Source organism: Oncorhynchus keta, chromosome 3 (assembly GCF_023373465.1).
Source record: "Oncorhynchus keta strain PuntledgeMale-10-30-2019 chromosome 3, Oket_V2, whole genome shotgun sequence".
NCBI lineage: Eukaryota > Metazoa > Chordata > Actinopteri > Salmoniformes > Salmonidae > Oncorhynchus > Oncorhynchus keta.
The window spans coordinates 2,089,283-2,112,751 of record NC_068423.1 but is presented as its reverse complement, the minus strand read 5'-3'; the positions used below and the strand labels follow the sequence as shown (position 1 = coordinate 2,112,751).

Below are 23,469 nucleotides of genomic sequence, written 5' to 3'. Positions count from 1 at the left end.
AATGTCTCTCAAATATCAATATGCCTTGTATACTGTTGTTCAGGTTAGTTATCATTGTTTTAGTTTACAATGGAGCTCCTAGTTCCACTCTTCATACCCCTGATACCTCCTTTGTCCCACCTCCCACACATGCGGTGACCTCACCCATTATAACCAACATGTCCAGAGATACAACCTCTCTTATCATCACCCAGTGCCTGGACTTACCTCCGCTGTACCCGCACCCCACCATACCCCTGTCTGCACATCATGCCCTGAATATATTCTACCATGCCCAGAAATCTGCTACTTTTATTCCTTGTCCGCCGACGCTCTAGGCGACCAGTTTTGATAGCCTTTAGCCGCACCCTCATCCTACTCCTCCTCTGTTCCTCGGGTGATGTGAAGGTAAACCCAGGCCCTGCAAGTCCCCAGGCACCCTCAACTGTTGACTTCTGTGATTGAAAAAGCCTTGGTTTCATGCATGTCAACATCAGAAGCCTCCTCCCTAAGTTTGTTTTACTCACTGCTTTAGCACACTCTGCCAACCCTGATGTCCTTGCCGTGTCTGAATCCTGGCTTAGGAAGGCCACCAAAATTCTGAGATTTCCATACCCAACTATAACATTTTCCGTCAAGAAAAGAACTGCCAAAGGGGGAGGAGTTGCAATATACTGCAGAGATACTTTCCAGGTCCATACCCAAACAGTTCGAACTTCTCATTAAAAAAATTAATCTCCCCAGAAATAAGTCTGTCACTGTTGCCGCCTGCTACCGACATCCCGCCTGCATCCCTCAGCTCCTAGCTGTGCCCTGGACACCATCTGTGAATTGATCGCCCCTCATCCAGCTGTGTTCTGTTAGGTGACCTAAAACTGGGATATGCTTAAGACACCGGCAGTTTTACAATCTAAGCGAGATGCCCTCAATCTCACACAAATCATCAAGGAACCAAGCAGGTACAACCCTAAATCTGTAAACATGGGCACCCTAATAGACATCATCCTGACCAACTTGCCCTCCAAATACACCTCCGCTGTCTTCAATCAGGATCTCAGCGATCATTGCCTGTATGCGCTACGGCCCGCGGTCAAACAACCACCCCTCATCACTGTCAAACGCTCCCTAAAACACTTCTGCGAGCAGGCCTTTCTAATCGACCGGGCCCTGGGATCCTGGAAGGATATTGACCTCATCCCGTCAGTTGAGGATGCCTGGTCATTCTTTAAAAGTAACTACCTCACCATCTTAGATAAGCATGCTCCGTTCAAAAAATGCAGAACTAAGAACAGATATAGCCCTTGGTTCACTCCAGACCTGACTGCCCTCAACCAGCACAAAAACATCCTGTGGTGGACTGCAATAGCATCGAATAGCCCCCGCGATATTCAACTGTTCAGGGAAGTCAGGAACCAATGCACGCAGTCAGCCAGGAAAGCAAAGGCCAGCTTTTTCAAGCAGAAATTTGCAACCTGTAGCTCTAACTCCAAAAAGTTCTGGGACACTGTGAAGTCCATGGAGAACAAGAGCTCCTCCTCCCAGCTGTTACTGCGCTGAGGCTAGGTAACACGGTCACCACCTTTTAAATCAGATAGCAGATGTTCTGAAAAACTAAAACCTGGACCCTTACAAATCAGCTGAGTGACAATCCAGACCTACTCTGAAAGCTGAAACTATCCGCGTATTCAATGTAGCTATTACCAGCCTGTTCAACCTCTTTTTCGTATCATCTGAGATCCCAAGGATTGAAGCTGCCGCGGTCATCCCACTCTTCAAGGGAGGCTTCCCTGGACCCAAACTGTTACAGACCTATATCATCTGCCCTGCCTATCTAAGGTCTTCGAAAGCCAAGTTAACAAACAGATCACCGACCATCTTGAATCCGTACCTTCTCCGCTGTGCAATCCGGTTTCTGAGCTGGTCAGGTGCACCTCAACCGCTCAATTAAACGATATCATAATCGCTAGCTGATAAAAGACAGTGCCTGTAGCCGTCTTCATCGACCTGGCCAAGGCTTTCGACTATGTCAATCACCATATTCTTATCGGCAGACTCAGGAGCCTCGGTTTTTCTAATGACTGCCTTGCCTTAATCACCAACTACTTTGCAGACAGAGACACTGTTCTTAAACGCTAGTAAAACCAAATGCATGCTTTTCAACCTTTCGCTGCCTGCACCCGCACGCCCGACTAGCATCACCACCCTGGATGGTTCCGACCTAGAATATGTGGACATCTATAAGTACATAGGTGTCTGGCTAGACTGTAAACTCTCCTTGCAGACTCATATCAAACATCTCCAATCTAAAATCAAATCTAGAGTCAGCTTTCTATTTCGCAACAAAGCCTCCACTCACGCCGCCAAACTTACCCATAGTAAAACTGACTATCCTACCGATCCTCGACTTTGGCGATGTTATCTACAAAATAGCTGACAAGCGCTTCCGGTTTGACATTCTTGGATCCCGGGAGATAGGAGAGGGAGATGTTGAACCGGGTGAAAATCAGGGCCCACGTAGCTTTCCTGGAATTAATATGCTTGGCGGTGTGGAGATATTCCAGGTTCTTGTGGACGGTCCACACAACGAATGGGTGTTCTGCCACCTCCAGCCAGAGCCTCCACTCCTCCAATGCCGTCTTCACTGCGAGAAGCTCACGATTTCCCACATCGTAGCTCCTCTCCGTGGCGTTGAGGTGATGGGAGAAGGCGGTCAGGTTGAACCAAGATGGGAGCTGTGATGAAACGGTGTTTGAGATCCCGGAATGCCCGGGCAGCAGCTGGGGACCACTTGAAAGGAACCTTGGGAGAGGTGAGTGCAGAGAAGGGAGAGCTGGATAATGCGGCGATAAAAGTAGGCAAATCCCAGGAAACGTTGCAGCTGCACCCTGGACGTGGGATGGGGCCAATCCACCACCGCTCTCACCTTCCCGGGATCCATCTGTCCACTCCCTGCAGCGATTCAGGAAGTGGATGGTGGAGCAATGGAATTCGCACTTCTCTGCTTTCCCAAAAATAATGTGTAGAGCACGTGTTCTTGGGCTGAGCGGGAGAGAGCGAGGATGTCGTCGAGGTAGACGAAGGCAGGCTGGTTCCAACATGTCGCCGGAGAACATCATTAACCAGGGCCTGAGACACAGTTGGGGCGATGGTAACGGCAAATAGCATGAACAGATACTGGGTTGTGACCGCTGACCATGTTGAAGAAGTCTTCCACTCCGTGCCCATCCCGTATCCGCATCAGGTGCTAAGCTTTTTCAGGTCAGCAGAGAGAACACAGTGGCCCCTGGAGCGGCTCGAAGGCCGAGAAGATGAGTGGAAGAATGTAGCGGTTCTTCACAGTGATATCATTGAGGCCCCAGTAGTCGTTGCATGGGCTCAGGGTTTTGTCCACCTTCTCCACACATGTGAACCCTGTGCAGGCGAGGGAGGCAGAAGGATGGATGAACCCTGCAGCTAGAGTCTCTCACGTAGGTCTCCATAGCTTTGGTCTCCGGACCCGACAGAGAGTACAGTTGTCCCCGGGCGGAGTGGTGTCTGCGAGAAGGTCAATCCCACAATAATCAGATTTTTTTATGGCAGTGTAAGTTGTCGTTATATCATATATTAAGCATTAATTAGTTAAAAACACATTGTACTTAACCCTGTAAGAATCCTGGATCTATCTGTCAGACAGTTTTTTGTATAAGAGATCTCAGAAATGCAGTGTAACTACGTAACATTTCGTGTCTCCTTATGTTACGGGGTAAAAACAGTTTTAATGGGCAAGTCCATAATAAAAAATGTGATTGCAAAATCGAATGCTTCTAACAGATGGAGTCAACAAACCTTGATACTGAAAACCTAAATAGATACTGTCATTATCATGGTTCTTCAATAATTATGAATAATCCATGTTGGATCCAGCTGATATATTACATTTGGTATGGTTACATAAGACAGCCTGGTCAACCTGGTCTCAGAGCATTTCATATGATTCTGTATGTAAATCCGAGACACTCCGTTTAGTATGATATGATATGTTACATTTCATATCGTATGTATTCATTTGTGGATCTCCACCCTTTTCGGATGTTATATTAAGAATTCCAATTCGTTATGAATTAGCAAAACGTAGAATATGTTACGAATTTGCCAAACATAAAATATGATATGATTTTGCAGAGCATATGATATGTTACGAATTCTAGCTAGCTGGCTAAGGTTAGAATTTAGATTAAAGAATTAAGGTTAGGGGGAAGGGTTAGTTAAAACACTTAAAGTTAGGGTTTGCTAACATGCTAAGTAGTTGCAGAGTAGCTAAAAAGTAGTAATTAGTTAAAACGTCATAATTAGCTAAAATGCTAAAGTTATCTGCGTTGAGATTCAAACTTGCATCCTTTTGGGTTTGTGTTACACACCCACCCATCTACCCCAACCAACCACCCTACAAGTAACCATCTGTCCAGCCTGGTCTCATAGACTAGACATAAGTAAACGAGACATAGTAAACGAGACACTCAAATTAGTAGGATATGTTAATTAAGTTAAAAAGCGTCTGCTAAATGGCATATATTATTATTATATTATTATTATTATTATTATATTATAAGTGTGTTATGGTTACATAAGACAGTTACTGAAACAACTTCTTAGGGCTGCAATCCCGTTAATGGGATGATATGACAACAGCCAGTGAAAGTGCAGGGTGCCAAATTCAAAACAACAGAAATCTCATAATTAACATTCCTCAAACATACATGTATCTTATAACGTTTTAAATGTAATCTTGTTGTTAATCCCACCACAATGTCCGATTTCAAATAGGCTTTACAGCGAAAGCACCACAAACGATTATGTTAGGTCACCACCAAGCCAAAGAAAAACTCAGCCATTTTTCCAGCCAAAGAGAGGAGTCACAAAAAGCACAAATAGAGATAAAATAAATCACTAACCTTTGACCTTCATCAGATGACACTCATAGGACTTCATTTTACACAATACATGTATGTTTTGTTTGATAAAGTTCATATTTATATAAAAAGATCTGAGTTTACATTGGCGCTCACTAGTTCCAAAACATCATAGACACATCGATTCAACAGAAATACTCATCATAAATGTAGATGATAATACAAGTTATACACATGGAATTATATATATACCTCTCCTTAATGCAACCACTGTGTCAGATTTCAAAAAAACCTTTACGGAAAAAGCAAACCATGCAATAATCTGAGATGGCGCTCAGAAAATAAATAACATTTTCCGCCATGTTGGAGTCAACAGTAACCAGAAATCACATTATAAATATTCCCTTACCTTTTGATGATCTTCATCAGAATGCACTCCTAGGAATCCTAGTTCCACAATAAATGCTTGATTTGTTAGATAATGTCCATTATTTATGTCCAAGTAGCTATTTTTGTTAGCGCGTTAGGTACAGATATCCAAACGCTCGTGCAGGTCCCGCATAACTTCGGACAAAAACTTTTAAAAGTTATATTACAGGTCGAAGAAACGTTTCAAACTAAGTATAGAATCAATCTTTAGGGTGTTGTTATTATAAATCTTCAAGAATTCCTTTGTGTCTAGAGAAGCAATGGAACGCAGGTCGATATCATTTGGAATGCTCGTGACCAGGAAATGGCTCTCTGCCAGTAACCTGAGTCGTTCAGCTCTTATTCAGGCCCACAACACAGTAGAAGCCTCATTCAAGTTTCTAAAGACGGTTGACATCTAGTGGAAGCCCTAGGAAGTACAACTTCATCCATATCCCACTGTGAATTCAATAGGGCCTTTCTTCTCAGGTTTTTGCCTGCCATAGGAGTTCTGTTATACTCACAGACATAATTCAAACAGTTTTAGAAACTTCAGTGTTTTCAATCCAATACTAATAATAATATGCATATGCATATATTAGCAACTGAGACTGAGGAGCAGGCCATTTACTCTGGGCACCTCTGGGCAAATTTCATCCAAGCTACTCAATACTGCCCCCCTGCAGCCATAAGAAGTTAAGGCAAAAAGGGAAGTAAGGTGGATGGGTAGGCGTATAACGTGAACGTCTAGCAAACCAAAGGTTGCAAATTCAAATCTCCTCACTGACAACTTTGCAAATACTTACTACCTTTTGGCTACCATGCAACTACTTAGCATGTTAGCTAACCCTTCCCCAAACCCTAACCGTAACCCTTTAACCTCTTAAACTTAACCCTGACCTTAATCCTAACCCCTAGCGTAGCTAACCTTAAGCTAACTAGCTAGATTTCGCAACACATAATACACTAGGCAAATTCGTAACATATTGAACTTTTAGCAAATTTGTTACATATAATATAATATGAATTGTAATTACGTAAGATATACGAAATGGGTGATGAACCTCCACAAATGAATACATACCATACTAAACATAGCATATACTATTGTAAATGGAGTGTCCGGTTTATGTACAGAATAATACGGAATGCTCTCATTTTCACACATCATCTGATCCAGCAAATCATTTTCTAAATGACAGTCTGGTGAAGAACAGATGTTGTGATAGAGCATGCAAGTGCTGGAAAAGGGAATATTTTGGTGTCTCGATTGTTGGATCTAATATCCCTAGTGAATTGATGTTGGTCATCTGTTGTTGTCTACTTGATTTACAGCAAGGTCTCGTTAGATTTAACAGAGAAAGAAAGCATCAAGGTATTGTGGTCATGTTTTCATATGTTTTTGTGCCTCGGCCTGGACACCAAGTCCTAGCGTACACAATTGTGTAGATAGAATATTGCGCAACACCCAATGCTATTCCTACAAATGATTTTGGATGTAATTACAACCAATTTCATTGCCTAGTGGCCTTATTCACAGTATCATCTGGTAATGAAATAACATGACACATTTGAACAATACAAGGGGCATGCAATTTTTAAACAATACATACAAGGTGCTTGAAGTTGCCAACTTGAATTTGGAGCTTAGAAATGCAAGTACTGGAATAGGCCTACCTGTGTGAAAAGACTGCACTATTGTAGGCGCCAAATCATGCCCCTATCGTGATCATTACCTTCCCCTCATTTGATTCCGTCAATTGAAGGTGTCGTTACTCATGTTAAAACCACATGCTGTTCTTATGAGGTCGACAACATCTAATGTTGGCCTCAACTTGTTTTCTTCAATACAAATCCTTCCGCTGAAAAAAGTAACCTGGTCTTTCTTCACTTTATCATTATATAAACAGTGGAAGGTGGATTCAAATGGTGCGATTTAATGCCAAGTATTCATGGCTTTATTATGTATGCCTGCGCCTGCCACATAGGCGACGGAAAATCGTCATGCATGCAGCTATTTAGTCAGGCAATGTCCACATTATTCTTACATACTTTAGATGTAATAATAAATCAATACATTGCAAGCCCCTCCACCCAAAAACAAAGATTCTTAAAGTGGTAATGGCCAACTTTTTACACTTTTTAGCCTGCTTTTTTGGGGGAGGGGTTCTAGTTTAAGGCCCTATATGTACAAGTATATAAATTATACGAATGTATAACATTGAGATGCTTGAAAATTACAATTAAGTGCTTGAAAAAGTTCCTGAAAGTGTTTGATTTTGACTTTTGACTTGACTTATGAACCCTGCTTTAACTGATGTATAGTCCTAGGCCTATGCTGTTGTATAGGTGGAGTTATGGGTCAATTTGCATATATTCACTTTTATTCCTCTAAGTACACATGTGGAACTGCATGAAAATCCTTTTTATTTCTCAAATTATTGAGAAATGTTGATCCCAATGTCACACATTGGCCCCATTATTTATAGAAAGACGCTAATATACTTACATTAGCTCTACTGTGTGTGCGTTTGTGTGCATGTGCATACTTAACGTATATGTTTGTTTGTGTGTGTCACTGTCTGTCTTCATGTGTGTATGTGTGTGCATGTGTGGGTCAGAATGTTCCAGTGGTCCTATGAGTTTGGCCGAGCAGTCCTGTGTGTGGACTACATGGTCTTCACACTTCATCTCATCCACATCTTCGCCATTCACAAACAACTGGGGCCAAAGATCATCATCGTCGGCAAGATGGTGAGACTTACTGAAGCAACAAAATGAGACATGACTATGGCTGGGTTGTGTTTAGTTATTTAAAATAAAAACGCTTTGGAATGGAAAGGTAACGTGTCCAATTAGTGGTCTGAGGTGTGAAGATAAGGACATCCATAAAATCCTATCTCAGGTGTTTGATCCGAGAGGATAATAATAAAAAATATAAATCTGCACACTGGTATGATGCTCCCTAAGTGTTTACTGGTCTTAGCAAAGACCCTTGTTGGGTAGAAACGTTGCCCGTTTCTCATTTAACACTGTGGGACCATCATACCAACGTGTCCAATAGGAACACAGATTTAGATTTTCCGTCGCAAAACGTTTACCTACTGCGTGCCCTTCTGAACATCTATTAACCTAACCAGGAAATCTCTGGACCCTATAATGTATGACAATGATTAATCAGTTGTAAAAAGTTTCCTAATCAGGTCACATTGTTAAAAAAAAAAATAAACAGAAAAACTTCTGGCCCTGTGGGCGGAAAAAAGCTTGTCAAACTGCAGCAACCTTATACTTGTTTATATTAATTATATTTAGACTAGATTAGGAGGGGGATTTCCTCTACCCAGACACAGACAACTGATAGACAATAGAACTCACAGGGCTGCGCTTGCTTTATGCATGTTTGCAACTGTAGACCTTGTAAAAAATGTATCACTATTATGTTGATAGAGTAATTACAGTTAATCATTTTGGATTGAAAACATAGGCAGCCTAATATGCACCAAATTTGATAAAATTCAAATTTTCTGCTGAAAAAAAATGGACTATAACATTACCAATTAGTTACCCTGACCAAATGGACAGTGCACATAGACCATATGCAGCTGTTCTTATTAGGAGGCTACAGTTGATCAGACTGAAAAATTGTCTTGTTTTCATCCCATACAGCATGTCAGATCTCTAATGTTTAGGTGTAGCCAAGGCTCCTGCAACATTTACAGTTGAAGTCGGGAGTTTACATACACTTACAGTGAGGGGGGAAGTATTTGATCCCCTGCTGATGTTGTACATTTGCCCACTGACAAAGAAATGATCAGTCTATAATTTTAATGGTAGGTTTATTTGAACAGTGAGAGACAGAATAACAACAACAAAAATGTCAAAACAAAATGCACGTGAAAAATGTTACAAATTGATTTGCATTTTAATGAGGGAAATAAGTATTTGACCCCTCTGCATAACATGACTTAGTACTTGGGAGCAAAACACTTACTGGCAGTCACAGAGGTCAGACGTTTCTTGAAGTCGGCCACCAGGTTTGCACACATCTCAGGAGGGATTTTGTCCCACTCGTCTTTGCAGATCTTCTCCAAGTCATTAAGGTTTCGAGGCTGACGTTTGGCAACTTGAACCTTCAGCTCCCTCCACAGTTTTTCTATGGAAATAAGGACTGGAGACTGGCCAGGCAACTCCAGGACCTTAATGTGCTTCTTCTTGAGCCACTCCTTTGTTGCCTTGGCCGTGTGTTTTGGGTCATTGTCATGCTGGAATACTGTTACGAATCCCTTTTGGCCCGATAGTCTAGGGGGATGGTAACGAGACCTGTAACATAACTCATGCAATTTATAATAGTGACAAAGTACAAGTGAGAACGAAATAACCACAGACAACTAAATTACCGTCAAACACATGGTTTATTACAAAACACACGGTAATGGGGGGGTGGGGTGGCAGGAAAAGGGGCTGAGCTGGACCCAAGGAAAGAAACAATAAGCATCCAAAACACCCCTAAGCTAGACTAGCCTATTTCAACAACAGCTAACTAACCAAAAACACAGTGGGTGGTCCGCCCAGTTCTAACTAGTGTTTTTAACAAAGTTTACCTACGGGTAGTGTATGCCCATGGGCGACTTGTCTTGGTTCCGCCTTTTCCCACCAGCAAACAAACACCATAACCAAAAACAATACTCACAGGTGAGGACAAAGTGATATGGAGGTGCTCAAACAAAAGATAGGTCAGTACATAAAGAGCGATAGCGAGACATAGTAGGAGAGGGTGAACCAGAGCGATCTACAGACAAACAACTGACAGGGTTTTTAAACCAAGGGAAAGGAACTGTGATTGGGTAGGAAACAGGAGGAGGTGTGTCTTCTGATTGATGATTGATTGGTGACTGATTGGGGAGTGATGATTTTCACCTGTGAGGGGAGAAGGAGAGAAAAGAACACAGGATACACACACCCACACAGGATACCTGTATCCATAACAAATACCCATCCACGAACCATTTTCAATGCCCTGGCTGAGGAAGGAGGTTCTCACCCAAGATTTGACGGTACATGGCCCCGTCCATCTTCCCTTTGATGCGGTGAAGTTGTCCTGTCCCCTTAGCAGAAAAACACCCCCAAAGCATAATGTTTCCACCTCCATGTTTGACGGTGGGGATGATGTTCTTGGGGTCATAGGCAGCATTCCTCCTCCTCCAAACACGGCGTGTTGAGTTGATTCCAAAGAGCTCCATTTTGGTCTCATCTGACCACAACACTTTCACCCAGCTGTCCTCTGAATCATTCAGATGTTCATTGGCAAACTTTAGACGGGCATGTATATGTGCTTTCTTGAGCAGAGGGAGCAGAGCCGGATTTCAGTCCTTCACGGCGTAGTGTGTTACCAATTGTTTTCTTGGTCACTATGGTCCCAGCTGCTTTGAGATCATTGACAAGATCCTCCCGTGTAGTTCTGGGCTGATTCCTCACCGTTCTCATGATCATTGCAACTCCACGAGGTGAGATCTTGCATGGAGCCCCAGGCCGAGGGAGATTGACAGTTATTTTGTGTTTCTTGCATTTGCGAATAATCGCACCAACTGTTGTCACCTTCACACCAAGCTGCTTGGCGATGGTCTTGTAGCCCATTCCAGCCTTGTGTAGGTCTACAATCTCGTCTCTGACATCCTTGGAGAGCTCTTTGGTCTTGGCCATGGTGGAGAGTTTGGAATCTGATTGATTGATTGCTTCTGTGGACAGGTGTCTTTATACAGGTAACAAACTGAGATTAGGACCACTCCCTTTAAGAGTTTGCTCCTAATCTCAGGTCTTTACCTGTATAAAAGACACTTGGGAGCCAGAAATCTTTCTGATTAAGAGGGGGTCAAATACTTATTTCCCTCATTAAAATACAAATCAATTTATAACATTTTTGACATGCATTTTTCTGGATTTTTTGTTGTTATTCTGTCTCTCACTGTTCAAATAAACCTACCATTAAAATTATAGACTGATAATTTCTTTGTCAGTGGGCAAATGTACAAAATCAGCAAGGGATCAAATACTTTTTTCCCTCAATGTAGGTTGGAGTCATTAAAACTCGTTTTTCAACCAGTCCACACATTTCCTGTTAACAAACTATAGTTTTGGCAAGTCGGTTAGGACTTTGTGTATGACACAAGTCATTTTTCCAACAATTGTTTACAAACAGATTATTTCACTCATAATTCACTGTATCACAATTCCAGTGGGTCAGAAGTTTACATACAGTAAGTTAAACAGCTTGGAAAATTCCAGAAAATTATGTCACGGCTTTAGAAGCTTATGATAGGCTAATTGACATAATTTGAGTCACCTGGAGGTGTACTGGTGGATGTATTTGAAGTACTACTTTCAAAAACTCAGTGCTTGACATCATGGGAAAATCCAAAGAAATCAGCCAGGACCTCAGAAAAAAATTGTAGACCTCTACAAGTCTGGTTCATCCTTGGGAGCAATTTCCAAACGCCTGAAGGTACCACGTTCATCTGTACAAACAATAGTACGCAAGTATAAACACCATGGGACAATTCAGCCGTCATACCGCTCGGGAAGGAGACGCGCTCTGTCTCCTAGAGATGAACATCCTTTGTGGGAAAGTGCAAAGCAATCCCAGAACAAAAGTAAAAAACCTTGTGAAGATGCTGGAGGAAACAGGTACAAAAGTATCTATATCCACAGTAAAACGAGCCCTGAAAGGCCGCTCAGCAAGGAAGTAGTCACTGCTCCAAAACCGCCATAAAAAAGCCAGACTACGGTTTGCAACTGCACATGGGAACAAAGATCGTACTTTTTGAAGAAATGTCCTCTGGTCTGATGAAACAATAATATAACTGTTTGGTCATAATGACTATCGTTATGTTTGGAGGAAAAAGTGGGGAGCTTGCAAGGCGAAGAACACCATCCCAAACATGAAGCACAGGGCGTTGGCAGCCTCGTGTTGTGGGGGTGCTTTGCTGCAGGAGGGACTGATGCGCTTCACAAAATAAATGGCATCAATGGGGTAGGAAAATGATGTGGATATATTAAAGAATCATCTCCAGACATCAGTTCACGCTTGGTTGCAAATGGGTCTTCCAAATGGACAATGACCCCAAGCATACTTCCAAAGTTGTGGCAAAATGGCTTAAGGACCCCAAAGTAAAGGTATTGGAGTGACCATGACAAAGCCCGGATCTCAATCCTATAGAAAATTTGTGGGCAAAACTGAAAAGCTGCATGTGCGAGCAAGGAGGCCTTCAAACCTGACTCCGTTACACATTAGCTCTGTCAGGAGGAATGGGCCACAATTCACCCAACTTATTATGGGAAGCTTGTGGAAGGCTACCCAAAACGTTTGACCCAAGCTAAACTATTTAAAGCAATGCTACCAAATACTAACTGAGTGTATGTTAACTTCTGACCCACTGGGAAGGTGATGAAATAAATAAAAGCTGAAATAAATCATTCTCTCTACTATTATTCTGACATTTCACATTCTTAAAATAAAGTGGTGATCCTAACTGACAGGGAATTATTACTCTGATTAAATGTCAGGATTTGTGAAATACTGAGTTTAAATGAATTTGACTAAGGTGTATGTAAACTTCCGACTTCAACTGTATGTAATGAGTTTTTGTTGTTGTCAGTCCAGGGTGATTATGTGTTATCATCTTTGCTAAATAAATACCGGAGGAAAGTGGAAAGCCTACTTGAGCCTGTGCGAAGAAATACGCTGAGTCAACCTTTCTCTTAAATCAAACTTTTAATGGATGATGGGATGGAAGCTATCAAGTAGTTTTGAATTGATTTTGAGATCCCGGAAAAGACAGTCGAAAGTTCCATATGTTCAGCAAGTAACACATCATAACCTGCTATTACCTCTGCAAGTTCCTTGTAGTTGTCCTTGTTAGTGGAACTGTCCTCGTCGTGTCCTCTAAAAGCCAAATCTTGCATGCCCGGAAATGCAGTGGTGTTGATAAGCCTCTTGAGAACATCCCTGTTTCTTCTTACTTTCTTGTTTTATTACGCAGTTTGAAAAGGCAGACCATTGTCATGTTCGATGCAGCTTTTTCCCAGAAGCATGAATCTGATGTCAGCATTTATATGCTCCCTCCTTTTGTTTTTCTGTTTAGCTGAATGATTGATGTTCTTCGGGTCACTGACCCCCCTATCGCCCAAGACTTTCTAAAAAGCAGACAAGGCCAGCAATGCAGGCAGCTTGGTTAAAGGCTCCCTGTTAACCAACTATACTTTTGATACAAATTGGTAATGAACTCCCTCACCTTTTCACCCTTCTTCATGAAACTGATCTCAGGCAGAGGTCGACCCTCGGTTTTATTTCGCACCTTTTCCGTGCACCCCAGAGAATGAAAGGGGTTCTTCAACAAAATGTCAACAAAATTTGCGGTAGTGTTGGCGGCGAAAACTGCACACTCAAGCTGGTAGCTACTGCTACTGAAGTTAGCAAAGCATTTTTTTCACTTAAATTGCACTAACTGGACACAAAAATAAAGTTCTAAAACAAGGAAACTATTTATAATCTACGTCCTCCATCTCCAGTAATTTGAAGAAACTCATTTGAATTGAATAATATCCCCAAAATGCTATCACTTTTCAATCTCTATCCTGTCACCAACTCACCAAGCTTCTCAACACATATTACGCCCCCATAATGCTCTGCAGCACAACCCCAATACAACCCATTAGGTTCATTCTCTGAGACTAATCCTATGATTGGATGGGCAACATGTCAGTTCATACTGCAAAAGCTTTGATTGGTTGGAGGTCGTCCTCCGGAAGTGTCCATAATTACCATGTAGGTCTATGGAAGGGGTGAGGCCTACGAGCCTCCTAAATTTTGTATTGAAGTCAGTGTACCCAGAGGAGGACAGAAGCTAGCTGTGGTGCCATGGTGCTACCCCAGAGAGTGCTATTGAAGTTGTTTTAATCAATTATTTGGTGACGTTATTATATTTAGTATAGTTTTATCTTAACATTTCACTGAGGAGGATGGTCCTCCCCTTCCTCCTCTGAGGAGCCTCCACTGTAATCCATGTTAAATGTTGTGCTCTCCTATAGATGAAGGATATCTTCTTCTTCCTCTTCTTCCTTGGTGTGTGGCTTATGGCATATGGGGTGGCCAATCAAGCACTGCTGTACTCCTATGACCCTCGCCCCGCCTGGATCTTCCGGCGCGTGTTCTACAGGCCGTACCTGCACATATTTGGACAGGTCCCAGTGGAGGAAATAGATGGTATTGTGTGTGTGTGTGTGTGTGTAAGACCCGTACAAATTATGTGATGCTTTCCAACTCAAAGCTGCCAAACTTTGACAAGATCAGTGTGGAAAAGTCTACAAACCTCTGTTACTCATGTCCTCCATATTGTGTCTGTCTGTCTGTAGTGAGGAAGGAGTGGGACACGGAGTGCACTGACAATGTGACGCTGATCGAGGGAGGCGCGGAGCCCTGCAGGAGCCATTATGCTAACTGGCTAGTGATTGTCTTACTGGTCATCTACCTACTGGTCACCAACATCCTGCTCATCAACCTACTCATCGCCATGTTCAGGTAAAGGATGGACACTCTCTTTTCCTCCTTTCTCTATCTTTCTTCTCTCCTTTATTTCTCTCTCCCTCTCTCTCACCTCCCTGAATCTTCAGTCTCCTATAAATCTATTCTGTCAATATAATTTTTACTGACATTTTTACTATAATTTTCAGCTAAATAGAATGCCTCGTCTTTTGTTAATTGTGTACCACATTATGTTAATTATGAATCCTTTCTCTTCATCCCCTCTTCACACAGTTACACATTCTCCAAGGTGCAGGGCCAAAGCGACACCTACTGGAAGTTCCAGCGCTACAACCTGATTGTGGAGTACCACTCCCGGCCCTCCCTTGCTCCCCCCTTCATTATCCTCTCCCACGTTCACCTATTTATCAAGAGATACATCCGCAAGGTACCCTCGGTCAAGATCCTCCATTTTGGTGAGAATTTAACCCAGGTATTAATTGTAAAGGAATTTTTATATCCTTACAATCATTATAAGAACTCTATTGCTTAAAGGGGCAATTAGCAATTGCTATATCCATTTTTGGACTTAAACATTTATGATAATGATACATTGATTCTTGAAGAAGATAACTTATAAATGCCCCATGAGCTTAGTTTAACAGTCGTAACCCATCGGAACAAAAAATATGTTTGTTTTACGCCAATGTTTATGAACAACGTAAATGTAAACAAACACTGTATAGCTTTAGAACATGGTTACAATTATAATTTTGATATCATGGATGGTCAGTCCTTGAATCCTTAAAGTGTGTGTGTGTGTGTGTGTGTGTGTGTGTGTGTGTGTGTGTGTGTGTGTGTGTGTGTGTGTGTGTGTGTGTGTGTGTGTGTGTGTGTGTGTGTGTGTGTGTATGAATGTGTCTGTGCCTATGTTTGTGTTGCTTCACAGTCCCATCTGTTCCATAAGGTGTAATTTTTATCTGTTTTTTAAATCTTTTTTTTTTTGCTTGAATCAGTTACTTGATGTGGAATAGAGTTCCATGTAGGCCCATAGTCTGTTGTGGACTTGGGGACTGTGAAGAGACCTCTTGTGGCATGTCTTGAGGGGTATTTATGGGTATCTGAGCTGTGCGCCAGTAGTTCAAATAGACAGTTCGGTGCATTCAACATGTCAACACCTCTCATAAATACAAGCAGTGATGAAGTCACTCTCTCCTCCACTTTGAGCCAGGAGAGATTGGCATGCATATTATTAATGTTAGTTCTCTGTAGACATCCAAGGGCCAGCCGTGCTGCCCCATTCTGAGCCAATTGCAATTTTCCTAAGTCCTTTTTGTGGCACTTGACCACACGACTGAACAGTAATTCAGGTGTGACAAAACTAGGGCCTGTAGGACCTGTCTTGTTTTTAGTGCTGTTAAGAAGGTAGAGTAGCGCTTTATTATGGACAGACTTCTCCCCATCTTACCTACTGTTGTATCAATATGTTTAGACCATAACAGTTTACAATCCAGGGTTATTCCAAGCAGTTTAGTCAACTTGCTCAATTTACACATTATTCATTATGAGATGTAGTTAGGGTTTAGTGAATGATTTGTCCCAAATGCAAAGCTTTAAGTTTTGGAAATATTTAGGACGAACTTATTCCTTGCTACTGCAGCTCTTTGTTGAGTGTTGCAGTCATTTCAGTTGCTGTAGTAGCTGACGTGTATAGTGTTGAATCATCCGCATACATAGCCACACTGGCTTTACTCAAAGCCAGATTTTAAAAAGTAAGGGGCCTAAAAAACTACCCTAGGGAATTCTTGCTTCTACCTGGATTATGTTTGAGAGGCTTCCATTAAAGAACACCCTCTGTGTTCTGTTAGACAAGTAACTCTTTATCCACAGTATAGCAGGGGTGTAAAGCCATAACACATACGTTCTTCCGGCAGCATTATGTCAAAAGCCGCACTGAAATCTAACAAAACAGCCCCCACAATCTTTTTATCATCAAAGTCTGTTTACTGTAAAATAGCATTGTATCTGGTCAAATACCATTTTTCCCAAAAGTTTACAACGGGTTGGTAACAGGCTGATTGGTCGGTATGACTTTTGCTTTCCTCGAGGCCTGGAGGCACACAACTTCTCGTAGGCTTAAATTGAAAATATGGCAAAGAGGAGTGGCAATATTGTCCGCTATTATCCTCAGTAATTTTCCATCCAACTTGTCAGATCCCGGTGGCTTGTCATTGTTGATACATTTACATTACATTTAAGTCATTTAGCAGACGCTCTTATCCAGAGCGACTTACAAATTGATGCAAACACCTATGACAACCAGTGGAACAGCCACTTGCATCTAAATCTTGTTGGGGGAGTGAGAAGGATTACTTACCCTTACTTACCCTATCCTAGGTATTCCTTGAAGAGGTGGGGTTTCAGGTGTCTCCGGAAGGTGGTGATTGACTCCGCTGTCCTGGCGTCGTGAGGAGTTTGTTCCACCATTGGGGGCCAGAGCAGCGAACAGTTTTGACTGGGCTGAGCGGGAACTGTACTTCCTCAGTGGTAGGGAGGCGAGCAGGCCAGAGGTGGATGAACGCAGTGCCCTTGTTTGGGTGTAGGGCCTGATCAGGGCCTGGAGAGTACTGAGGTGCCGTTCCCCTCACAGCTCCGTGGCGAGCACCATGGTCTTGTAGCGGATGCGAGCTTCAACTGGAAGCCAGTGGAGAGAGCGGAGGAGCGGGGTGACGTGAGAGAACTTGGGAAGGTTGAACACCAGACGGGCTGCGGCGTTCTGGATGAGTTGTAGGGGTTTAATGGCACAGGCAGGGAGCCCAGCCAACAGCGAGTTGCAGTAGTCAAGACGGGGAGATGACAAGTGCCTGGATTAGGACCTGCGCCGCTTCCTGTGTGAGGCAGGGTCGTACTCTGCGGATGTTGTAGAGCATGAACCTACAGGAACGGGACACCGCCTTGATGTTAGTTGAGAACGTCAGGGTGTTGTCCAGGATCACGCCAAGGTTCTTAGCGCTCTGGGAGGAGGACACAATGGAGTTGTCAACCGTGATGGCGAGATCATGGAGCGGGCAGTCCTTCCCGGGAGGAAGAGGAGCTCCGTCTTGCTGAGGTTCAGCTTGAGGTGGTGATCCGTCATCCACACTGATATGTCTGCCAGACATGCAGAGATGCGATTCGCCACCTGGTCATCAGAAGGGGGAAAGGAGAAGATTAATTGTGTGTGCGTCTGCATAGCAATGATAGGAGAGACCATGTGAGGTTATGACAGAGCCAAGTGACTTGGTGTATAGCGAGAATAAGAGAGGGCCTAGAACAGAGCCCTGGGGGACACCAGTGGTGAGAGCGCGTGGTGAGGAGACAGATTCTCGCCACGCCGCCTGGTAGGAGCGACCTGTCAGGTAGGACGCAATCCAAGCGTGGGCCGCGCCGGGAGATGCCCAACTCGGAGAGGGTGGAGAGGAGGATCTGATGGTTCACAGTATCGAAGGCAGCCGATAGGTCTAGAAGGATGAGAGCAGAGGAGAGAGAGTTAGCTTTAGCAGTGCGGAGCGCCTCCGTGATACAGAGAAGAGCAGTCTCAGTTGAATGACTAGTCTTGAAACCTGACTGATTTGGATCAAGAAGGTCATTCTGAGAGAGATAGCGGTAGAGCTGGCCAAGGACGGCACGCTCAAGAGTTTTGGAGAGAAAAGAGAGAAGGGATACTGGTCTGTAGTTGTTGACATCGGAGGGATCGAGTGTAGGTTTTTTCAGAAGGGGTGCAACTCTCGCTCTCTTGAAGACGGGAGGGACGTAGCCAGCGGTCAGGGATGAGTTGATGAGCGAGGTGAGGTAAGGAGAAGGTCTCCGGAAATGGTCTGGAGAAGAGAGGAGGGGATAGGGTCAAGCGGGCAGGTTGTTGGGCGGCCGGCCGTCACAAGACGCGAGATTTCATCTGGAGAGAGAGGAGAAAGAGGTCAGAGCATAGGGTAGGGCAGTGTGAGCAGAACCAGCGGTGTCGTTTGACTTAGCAAACGAGGATCGGATGTCATCGACCTTCTTTTCAAAATGGTTGACGAAGTCATCTGCAGAGAGGGAGGAGGGGGACAACAATATTTTTTCACCTTTGCTTCTCTTTCATAATTTGGTCAGATATACTTGGATGTGTAGTATCAGCGTTTGTTGCTGGCATGTCATGCCTAAGTTTGCTAATCTTTCTGAAGAAAAAATGATTGAAAGTAGTTGGCAATATCAGTCTGTTTTGTGATGAATTCTGATTCAATGAATGGTGGAGCTGAGTTTGCCTTTTTTCCAAAATTGAATTTGAGGTGCTCCAAAGATTTTTACAATCATTCATTGAACCTTTGTTTCATAGTATAGTTTCTTCTTCATTTTATTCAGTTTGGTCATATGATTTCTTAATTTGCAGTACATTCACCAAGCAGTTGGGCAGCCAGACTTTTTTTCTTCAAACATAACATTTTTCAATTCCTCATCAATCCACAGGGATTTAACAGTTTTTACAGTACTTTTCTTAATGGGTGCATGCTTAATAGTAACTGGAATAAGCAATTTCATAAATGTGTCAAGTGCAGCATCTGTTTGCTCCTCATTACCCACCACGGACCAGCAAATATTCTTTACATCAACAACATGCGGCAGGGTAGCCTAGTGGTTAGAGTGTTGGACTACTAACCGAAAAGTTGCAAGTTCAAATCTCCGAGCTGACAAGGTACAAATCGGTCGTTCTGCCCCTGAGCAGGCAGTTAACCCACTTTTCCTAGGCCGTCATTGAAAATAGGAATTTGTTCTTAACTGACTTGCCTAGTCAAATAAAGGTAAAAAAAATCACATAGGAATCATTAGAAAATGTATTGTATGACCTTTTATACACTATATTAGGCCCTGCCTTTGGAACTTTGGTTTTCCTACATATGGTTACTATACTGTGACCACTACATCTGATGGATCTGAATACTGCTTGCAAGCTTATTTCTGCAACATTAGTAAAGTTGTGATCAATACATGTTGATGTGCTGTTTGTAACTGCCCTGGTAGGTTGACTGATAACCTGAACCAGGTTGCAGGCACTGGTTACAGTTTGAAGCTTCTTCTTGAGTGGGCTAGCTTGATGAAAGCCAGACAATATTTAAATCACCCAGAAAATATACCTCTCTGTTGATATCACATACATTATCAAGTGTTTCACACATTATCCAGATAATGACTGTTAGCGCTTGGTGGTCTATATATAGCAGCTTCCCACAATAATGTGATTTAGGTGAGGCAGATGAACCTGTAGCCATATTACTTCAACAGTTTTTAGGCAAAGACTAGAAGGACTTTCCATATGCCAGTAATTTCCTTTAAAATCTGTGAAGGTAAGTGAACAAGTGCACACTTCGGGAGGCCGTGTCTTCAGATGAGAGGCCATGTCAGTGGCATATCTACCCATTCCAGTCCCAAAATAAACCTTAGATATGAAAGGAGAGATTATTGGGACACAACCTCTGTCTGACAGTGAGGTTAACATGCTAACTACTGGTTTCCTACTACAGGAGGTTGGTGGCACCTTAAATGGGGAGGACGAACTCGTGGTAATGGCTGAAGAAGAATCAATGGAATGGTATCAAATACATCAAACCATGTGTTTGATGCCCTTTCATTCGCTCTGTTCCAGCCATTATTATGAGCCATTCTCTTCTCAGCAGCCTCCTGTGCTTCCTACCTCACGCTAAGCATCAGCACGACTAATACATTTCCCACCTCTGTTAGTATTGGAGCTGACGGGGAAAGCAGCTAACAGGTTAATGACATGGGAGGCCATTCAGAAGGAAAACTTCCTGACAGCCCAGAGCAAGATCCAGAGAGGGAGCGACTCGGAGAGGCTCAAACGGATGTCAGTCAAGTGAGTAAACCTTTACACCCGCCCTCCAGTTAGGATCCATCTCTCTTTCAGCATTTTTCTTTACCAATTTAACTACAGCCTTTTCTAGATAATGTGGATATTTATTGATATTATGAATATATTTATACTTACATGTTACAGTAGCCTACATATACATGTATTGTATACATTTAAATATTTATATATTTTTGTCCAAATAATATATTTGATATACTTTAATATACAATATGTACTGTACTGTAATATTTTTATTATGTGATGTTGTACGATCAGGTCCAAAAATGATTGGCACCCTTGATAAAGATGAGCAAAAAGACTGTATAAAATAGATCATACAAACACTGAGGCTGAAACTTGGCCGCAAGTAGATCTTCCAGTAAGACAATAACCCCAATGCACACATCAAAATCCACAAAGAAATTGTTATTAACTTACCACAAAATCAACATTTTGCAAATGACCCTCTCATGCTCCGGTCTTGAACCCCATTAAAAATCATTGTTTTGAATTGAAGAGGGCAGTCGATAAGTGCAGATGAAGGATATCAAGGATCTGTAAAGTGTCTGTATGGAGGAATGGTCTAAGATCCCATCCAATGTGTTCTCCAATCTCATAAAACAGTTTAGAAAAAGGCTCAGTGACATTATCCAAGTTTCAAGTTTTATTACTCGTATGTGCGGGATATACATGGTATACATCATCCAACTAAATGCTTATTTGCAGGTTCCTTCTGGACAATGCCACAACAGTAATAAATAATAAAATATAAGAATAAAATCAAAGTTCATGACTCGGTAGAATAAACATTTTTAGGGTGGTATATAATATTTGATTTGTAGTCTAATATTTACACTTGTTTTGGGGAAGTGGGGGTTTGGGGGTCAAGTGTTTAAATTGTGCACTATTTAGCAATCATAATAAAAGTCTGGTAGCAGCAGTTGTGATGTGTGTGTAGCATGAATGTGTGTGTGCGCGAGTGCATGTGTGCTAAGGTGTGGAGAATCAGAGCAGGTGTTCAGTCCAGTTCCAAGTGTTCAGCAGTTCAGCGATGTGAATCGGAGCATGTTACCTTGTCTGCTTGCTGAAGTCAACAATCAACTCCTTTCTTTTGTTGATGGTGACGGAGAGGTTGTTGTCCTGGCACCACAATGCCAATTATTTGACCTCCTCCTTATAGGCTGACTCATCATTGCAGGTTAACCATGGTGTCATCAGCAAACTTGATGATGGATTTGGTGCCATACAAAGCCACGCAGTTGTGGGTGAATAGGGAGTACAGCAGAGGGTTGAGGACACACGCCTTGAGGGCCCCTGTGTTAACAGTCAGTGTGGAGGTGTTGTTGCCAATCCTCACAGCCTGTGGTCTGCCTGTCAGGAAGTCCAGTTGCAGAGGGTGGAGTCCAGACCCAGGGCTCTGAGCTTGGTGTCGAGCTTGGAGGGGAGAATTGTGTTGAATGCTGAACTGTAGTCAATGAACAGCGTTCTCACATAGGTATTCCTCTTGTCCTGATGTGTTATGGAAATGGCATCTTCCGTGGATCTGTTGGAGTGGTAGGCAATTTGGAGTGGATCCAGTGTGCCTGGCATGTGGGCCTTGCAAGGTGAGGTACAGATGTAGAATCTTAATTTAAGACAGTTTGCTACAGAATGAAAATAATCCTTCAGCAACAGCAAATGTGAATTATTATGTGGATTATAATTAATGAACATTTGTGTAGTGGTTGATATGTTTTTCGTTAGGACAAATCAATTCCAATTTCTAGGTAGACATTCAACTTTAGAAGCCTTTTTAAACCTCAAATACATTACAAGTTTACATTTCCCGCTGTGCAGGAAAATTCACAGCAACCAAAGTGATCAAATTAAGATCCTACATCTGTATTGAAAACAGGGGTTCCAATAATTTTGACCCCTATATTTTAGAGCAAAACAAATATTTTTTTGTTAAACAAAATCTCTTTCTCTGAGTAATTGTATTAGTGTAAATGTTTTGCAGGCAATATAGCTCTGTATTTGTGTTCTTTATCTTATAGTCTTTTTTGCTTATCTTTATCAAGGGTGCCAATAATTTTGGACCTGACTATGTGTTTACTGTGTGACAGGGTGGACAGTGTGCTGAAACAGATGGCTGAGACAAGGGATCATGATCGCAGACTGAGGGCTCTGGAATCGGAGGTCAGGCTTACATTTTGTTCCGACATTCTATTTATGTGTTTGTGTGTGTGATTTAGATTTTGTACATACTGTATGTCTCACAGTCACAACATGTTTGTGTGTGTGCTTGAGTGTTTCCACCAGCAGACGAAGATTGAGAAGGGGCAGGGTTGCTCCAGCTCCCTTGGCATGTGATTGTTGCTTGTGATGCCAATTGAGTCATTCGTTATATCAAATTGAGGTGTGTGTGTGTGTTTTCAAGTTTTATTAATCGAATGTACAGGATACACATGATACACCGTCCAACGAAATGCTTACTTGCAGGTCCTTTCCTGACAATGCAATTAAATGGCTCAGGGCATCAACAAAGGAACTCCATTTCTGTCTGTCTCTGGCCATCTTCTCCACCGTGCCCCAGCTGTGCTGATTTTGTTGGAGCTTGGTCTCCATTGTTCTACGCCACGTTGTCTTGGGCCTCCCCTCTTACATCTGCCCTCTGAAAGCCAATAGACAGCTATTCTTGGGATAGAGTCTGTACTCTTTCTCAGGACGTGTCCAATCCAGCTCCAGCAGCGTCTCTTGAACATGGCATCGATGGCTTCCTGCTTAGTTTGCCTAAGGAGGTCGGTCTTTGA

At 42.6% G+C, this 23,469-nt stretch overlaps 1 protein-coding gene across 12 annotated transcripts in view; it reads left to right on the top strand.

Annotated features, from left to right (window-relative positions):
- The window catches only part of LOC118363680 (transient receptor potential cation channel subfamily M member 4-like), a 269,567-nt gene extending 246,505 nt beyond the window's left edge, over positions 1 to 23,062 (top strand). For 2 of the 12 annotated variants that reach the window (XM_052486149.1, XM_052486147.1), the window contains exons 21-25: positions 14,361 to 14,535; positions 14,685 to 14,850; positions 15,088 to 15,269; positions 20,548 to 20,680; positions 22,783 to 23,059. In XM_052486149.1, the coding sequence (XP_052342109.1) occupies positions 14,361 to 14,535; positions 14,685 to 14,850; positions 15,088 to 15,269; positions 20,548 to 20,680; positions 22,783 to 22,906 (780 nt within the window). In that variant the 3' untranslated portion in view covers positions 22,907 to 23,059. Of the gene's footprint in view, positions 1 to 7,897; positions 8,031 to 14,360; positions 14,536 to 14,684; positions 14,851 to 15,087; positions 15,270 to 20,547; positions 20,681 to 22,782 lie in introns of all 12 variants that reach the window. The other 10 variants (XM_052486157.1, XM_052486160.1, XM_052486153.1 and 7 more) reach the window with 9 other exon arrangements.
- The last annotated feature ends 407 nt before the right edge of the window (positions 23,063 to 23,469 follow it).